The sequence below is a fragment of the Pteropus vampyrus genome, unplaced genomic scaffold (assembly GCF_000151845.1).
Source record: "Pteropus vampyrus isolate Shadow unplaced genomic scaffold, Pvam_2.0 Scaffold3, whole genome shotgun sequence".
NCBI classification, from domain to species: domain Eukaryota; kingdom Metazoa; phylum Chordata; class Mammalia; order Chiroptera; family Pteropodidae; genus Pteropus; species Pteropus vampyrus.
Window position 1 is genome coordinate 6310460 of NW_011888784.1, and position 6906 is coordinate 6317365.

Genomic DNA, 6906 nt, shown 5'->3' on the forward strand with positions numbered 1-6906 from the left:
TTTTTTTTTTTTTACAATAGCTGTGCCTCTTACTAGGCAGGAAGGGTGGAACCTAACATTTAAGGAACACCATATCAAGTGCTTTCACTCAAAATCAAGCTATATTTACCAAGTCTGAAAGGTCCATCTGGCCAAAAGTATTTTTCAGAGCTGAAATAATATGTATATTGCACCCACCCACTGGATGGTCAAACTCTTTTTGGATGACGTTGCTAGCCCTACCCACCTTTCTAAAGGAATTACAATTTTTGAGAAGCAAAATGCCTTAGACAACCAAGTTCTCTGCACAAATGATTTCCACTAAGAAGAGAGGGGTGACATTTCCTCACATTTTTAAATGCCCTGGGTAGCCCAAGTCATCTCAGAGAGTTTTGTTAGTTTTGCAAGGCTTCTGGAACTTCCTCTCCAAATGAGTTACAAAGAACAAATTGTCACAGCTAGAAGAATGTGTTCTGAGTTCTGTTAGGCAATAGAGCAGCCTGTGCTTAACCCACTGCCATCATTCAAGTTCCCTATACAGCCTATGTGGTGTGCTTCCTACAGCAGGAAAATGCCTTTCCAGCTTTCTGGGAGAAGTCTAAAATTTATTAATATATTTGTAATTACTTGCATTACAATTAACTCTGGGTTATACCACGTTCGTATATAGATACTTTAAAAAAAAAAGATTCAAAAATTGGGGGAAAATGTGTCACTGTTAACTTCTCCTTTTCACTCATCAAACCCTGCATGCTTTGGTCTTTCACTTCTTGGAATTGAAGCCATTTTCACTTATCAGGGCAAGTCATCAGTTCATTTCTTTCAGTCAACCGGGGCAGGAAAGTACGGGTAGAATGGCTGGTCAGAAATTTATGGTGTACTCACTTATACAACTAACATTATCTGAGGATGGTGAATAGTACAGATATGCTCATCCTTCCCTCACGGAGTGTAGAGCATGGCCAGAGAGACTGACATGGCATAGTAATCATGATATAAAATGTGATGAGCTTTAAATGGTAGAGGAGATTAAGGTGCCTCTTGAACATAAAATAAAGCAGGGACACCTAAACTAATCTGTGGGGGCTGTTCAAACTCTTTTTGGCTGATGTTGCCAGCCGAAAATCAGCAGAGTGAAAGGCAGTATAGGTCAGGGCAGTGAGAGAAGAGGCTGTCACCCCTAGGGAGGAGTCTCTGGAGCCATTCCCAGGAGTCTTGATGTTTTAGGGTACCAAATTTCCTTCCCCAACCCAGAATGGTCTAAGTCTGACAGAGACAGAGACAGCACACAGGTCAGTCACTCTCTCGTCTGATGCTCACATGATTTTACCTTCTCAGCTAAGATTGAGACTATAACAGCAGAATTATGTTCTGCCTGTGTAGAGAGGCACTCCTTGGTTACAGAGTGATGCTTCCAGTTTTCAGAATACAGTCTGAGTGTGGGTAGACAGACTCCTAGGCAGCTGTTTCAGTAATTTACTGCAGGGTCATTTGGATCCTTTAAAAATCTCTTCTTCCTCTTCCCCATCCTCTTCTCCCCACCCTATAGCAGAGATGATTGTGTTTTTGCACTACTGTGTGTTATCAAAACAAAACAATCAAATTTCCATTGGCTTTGGTCTGAGCAAAAAGTCTGAGTCCTAAAAGAAGGACTTCCTCAAGGACACCTGAAAGAGGACCCTGACTTATTGGGGCCACCCCAGGTGGGGTCACCCTATAAGCAAACATGGATATGAGGAGATTTAAATCAAAGTGGTGTAGTAGGCAGAGCAGGACTTGGTGTCACTGAGTGCCCTTGAGCAAAGGGTATCACTACAAGAGCCCCAGGGGTCACACCTGTCTGATTAGAGAGTTAGTCTGCTGCTCTCTAGGATCCTGCTGATGTGTGGATTCCAGGAATCCTTGAAGGCAGAGAGAGGAATGATATGAGGGGAAAAGGTCCGGCTCATGGTAGAACTTTGTAGCCATCTGAGAGGTGCTTGAAGCAGGCATTATGTAGAACTCAGGGATAAGGAGACCTGGCTCGGGCCATAAACTATAAATGGTTGTAGTTCCCAAACTGGAATAATGGCCGTATGTATATTTGAATTAGAAGGGACTATGCGATAGACCAGCATTGCTAATTGATCTGCTTCATGGAGACTGAGAAAATCAGGAACCATTATTAAATAAATAAAGCCACCTCCTCCTCCTGGCAGAGATGGTCACACAGGGGCTCGTGTGAACTCCACAGCTCCCTGTCTGTGATGGCGAGGATCTACCCGTGAGTCCTTACATGTGGCGATTATGCTGGAGCCCTGTCTGTTCTCTGTGTCTACAGTGTCTTCACCATTACCAGGTGCATGGCCACCTCCTGGGTCCTCACTTTCAGTTCTCTGAAAGCCCTTGAGGCTCCCCTGAGAGAATTTCATGTATTCAACAAAGCTTGTATTCGAAGTGAGACTATCCCAAATGTTTCATCCAGATATCTTGAAAAGATATATTTGTGTGTTACAGTAATAGAAACTACATTTTCCAGAAGAGAAACCACATTTGAATTTCATTTTCGATATCATTATTTGACCCGATATCATTTTGCACAAGAGCAAGGCCATGGCTCATTTTGAATTGTTGCGTCTCTTGGACTTTTATGTACTCATTTGCTTTTAGGGAGCTACCATTAGTATTATGGTACTTTAGGGAAACAATTAGGAACAAGGGCACAAGAGTCAGGTTCCTGGGTTCAAATCCCAACTCTACTAGGATATTTTGCTGAGAGTGTTTCCTTCGATAAATCAGTCCACCTCAATTTACTCTCAGGAAAATGAGGATAAGAGTATTCAGTTGTTGTGATGCATGAAAATTGCTTTGCACATAATAATGCTTAATAAATGGGAGCTATTATTTTTGTGTCTGAGAGGTACACTTTTATTATCAGCTTCATTACTTCGACTAATAAAAGTATTGCTGTCTCATAGCCACAACAAAGAAATTGCTCCCAAGTGAATTCGACAGAGTAGCTTACCTTTATTGGATTAGATGGAGCAAAAAGAACAGCTTCTTTTAGCTGTCCTACAAACATTTCTTCCTTTCATACTGCCTCGGTCCCTTGCTGGTTAAGAGTGTGTCTTTGATGGATGCCACAAAAGTGAATGTTTATAAATTCCTAATTTAAATGTGCTGACATAAGCTTACAGAGTAAAGACCCCCTTGAAAATATAAATGGCACTTTAACACAAGTTTTGATTCCTTTTTGAAACCAAAGTTCCCTGATTCCAGATTTGCTGAACAGACTGCTTTAAGATGATCAGTGATTCTCAATGGTGGCTGTCCAAGTTCAAAGGTAGATCTCATCATTAACCAGCCATAAGACCTTGAACAAATTGTTCAGCCTCTCTTTGCTGCAGTTTGCTCATTTATGAAATGGGAATAATAAATAGTACATCTACCTTTTGGGTCGTGTGAGGACTAAATGAGATGATCCATCTTGAACACTTAGCCTTCTAAATAAGCTGATATTAAGAATAATTTCTGTTTTTATTATTAAAAGTTCCTGTTCTCTCTTCACAGACAGAGCTTATAATGGATGCTATCCATAAACAGAAGAGCTTACAATTCAAGAAAACCATGGATGTAAGTTTCACTTTATTTTATATATTTTTTTTCCTGAAATCCTGTGCTGTATATGAGCATATTCCTACTTAAATAACCTTTCAGTAATGTTATTTATTAGTGCAGTGTTTTTTTTAGTGGTTTGACTTTCCTTTTTAAGGCCATGGAAAGATCAAAGATGCAACTAAATAGTGGAAGCACAATGATGTTATCTTTCTGGTAACCTGGGAAAGTATAGCAAGTCAATTTAAATATTTCAGTCCAAGATACAAAAGCACATATACTGTATGATGCCATTTATCTTGTTGGATTTGAGCTTTTTCTCTGTGACTGTTCTGAATCTTGATTTGTTAACCCATTTTGTTGAGTGATCCCTTCTTGTTTTAAAAAATCTGCTAATCGTAAAAGTCTCCTTTTCTTTAAGTAATTTATTAAAAATTTCTTAACGAGTCAGAACTAAGACAGTTTGCTAGGGACCTCTCTCTAGCTTTTCATGAATCTCTTAACTCTGGCTATAATGAACTCTATTATTGGAACCCATGACTTCATCTTTGCACAGAAATATCATCATGATATTCTATGACTATGACATGATATTCAGTAACCAGTCAAAAAAGAAAATGTCACCAGTGTTGATGGCATATGGCCTGTTCTGCATCATTTTTTTTCTTTGATGCAGATGACCTCAAAAGCAATTGATAAATAGGGAATGATGTCAGTGTAATGAAGAAATAGTGTTGGTTGATGTATGATTGCTCTTAGACCTTTTATATTTTAAACAGTCTGGGGCAAGCTTTCTCTCAATGAAAGAGAAAGCCTATTGATATGTAATTTTCTTAACTATTTCCCTATAGAGTTATATTAGTGTTATAACTTTTGCTTTGAGTGTCAAAAATAATTTAGAAAACTCAAAAGGAGAAAGACTATTATATTTACCCTTTTTTTTTTTTCTTGCTTTCCATATTCCTTTTTCCTTCTGCTGTTCCAAGGTTTCTTTTTTGTCTTTTCAAAAAAATTTTTTTTTCTTTTGTTTAGATAACTTCCTTTAGTTGTTCAGAATAGGTCTGCTAGTGTCAAATACTCTTATTTTTCCTTCATCTGAGAATATCTTGATTTCTCCTTCATTCTTAAAGGACATTTTCATTGGATATGGGTTGTTGTTGACAGTTCTTTTTGTTGAGCACTTGAAAATACTGGGCCACCTCTTCATGACCTTTTTAGTTTCTATAAGAAATCTGATGTCATTCAAATTGATTTTTCCCTTTTGTTCATAATTTTCAGAAGTTCACCTATGTATCCTGTTATAGATTTGTTTGGGTTTATCTTGTTTAGAGTTTGAATCAGCTTCTCCAATCTATCCTTTGCCAAATTTGGAAATAAATTTTGAAAATTATTTCTTCAAGAACCTTTTCAGCCTACTTTCCTTCTCTTCTAGGATTCCAAAGATGTTCGTGTTAGATATCTGCTTTTTTTTTTTTTCAGCCTATTTTCTCTTTGTTGTTCAGATTAGGTAATTTATATTGTTGTATCTTCCAGCACACTAATTCATTCTTCCGTCTCTCCCATTCTCTTCTTAGGCCCGTCTACTGAGTTTTTTACTTCAGTTATTATATTTTTCAGTTCTAGAATTTCCATCTGGTTCTTCTTTGTATCTTCTATTTCTTTGCTGAGCTTTTCTATTTCTTTGACGAGACACTATTTTTAAATTTGCTTCAAGTGTGTTTGTAATTGCTCATTGAATATTTTTATGATGACTACTTTAAAATCTGTCAGATAATTCTAACATCTGTGTTATCTTGATGTTTGCTTCTATTAATAGTATTTTTCATTCAGTTTGAGATCTTTCTGGTTCTTGGTATGATGAGTGATAGTCCACTGATTTTGGACATTTAAGTATTATGTTATAAGACTTTGGATCTTATTTAAACTTTCTGTTTAGCTGGCTTTCTTTGATACCACTCCAGCAGGGGTAGGTGAGGCACTGCCTCATCATTGCTATGTGGGGATAAAACTCCCCCACCTTGGCATCCACTGACACCACAGGATATGTGTGGCCTTCTTACTACTAGAAGGTGGTTAATGTTCTGACTCTCCACTAGACCTCCTCTGACACCGCCCCAGCAGGGAGGGTGTGCACTTCATTATTGCCAGGTGGTGTGGAAGTCCAGGTTTTCTACATGGTTTCCACTAGTACTGTGTGGGGGGCTTTGTCACCTCCTGGTGGGGATGAAAATCCCAGTTCCCTATTTGTCCTTCTCTAACCTGGATGTGGGAGTTGGGCATGGGAGTTGGCGAGGATGGAAGTCTAGACTCACCACTTGGCCTTTGCTGCATATGTGGGGTTGGGGCCACAGTTTTTATGTAGCTTATGGCTGTGGTAGAATGGTTATTTTTTTTTTAAAGGTTTCTGTTCTGCTAGGCTGCCCCTTTTCTGGTCTTTTGGCCTGAGAGAGAAAGTTTTTGTTGGGACTTTTTTTGTCTGTGTTCATTGGCATTTCTTGGTTGCCTGCTTCTTTGGTGCCCAGTCTGTGATATATGAGGCAAAAGGAAAACTCATGGAATTCAATTCTAGGTCACTCTTCCGAGACCAAGGCTGCTAGCTCTCTTCTCTTCACCTTTCAGAGTCTTCTTATGTTTGTTTTATACATAATGTCAAGGGTTTTTAATTGTGTTTGTGAGGAGAAATAGGGAAAGGTACATTTGCTCCCTCTTTGCAGAAGCCCTTTTAAAAACGTGTTTTGTGATACATTTTTAGAGCCATAAATATCATACCCCACTAATCTTTTACAAAGAATCTAAGATTTTTATCTTTAGGAAATCATCAGAAATAAGAAAAAGTCATGAACTTGTAAATGATTTAGTGACCAAAGTATGGAGGAATATTAAATAGTTTTTAAAAATTTTTATATTTTTTCTTTTCAATTATAGTTGACATACAACATTATATTAGTTTCAGGTGTACAACACAGTGATTAGATATTTGTATACCTTATGAAGTGATCACCCAAAAAAATCTAATACCCATCTGACACCATACATAGTTACTACAATACTACTGGCTGTACTCCCCATGATAGAATCTACATCCCCATGACTAATTTTTACCTCTTAATTCCCTACCCGCTTCATACATCCTCTTACAAAATGTTCTCTGTATCTATGAGTTTGTTTCATGTTTGTTTGTTTATCCTTTTCTCTGGATTCCACATAAAAGTGAATTCATATGACATTATTCTTTCTCTGACTTACTCCACAAAGCACAATACCCTCTAGGTCCATCCATGTTGCTGTAGATGGCAAGATTTCATTCTTTCTTACGATTGAATAATATTCCAT

General features: G+C 38.0%; 1 protein-coding gene across 1 annotated transcript in view; it reads left to right on the plus strand.

The window, feature by feature from the left end:
• Positions 1-6906, plus strand: part of PSTPIP2 (proline-serine-threonine phosphatase interacting protein 2) — an 85106-nt gene that overhangs the window by 60321 nt on the left and 17879 nt on the right. Inside the window, exon 5 of the mRNA XM_023532051.1 lies at positions 3509-3591. Within this exon, the coding sequence (XP_023387819.1) occupies positions 3509-3591 (83 nt within the window). The remainder of the gene's footprint in view (positions 1-3508; positions 3592-6906) is intronic.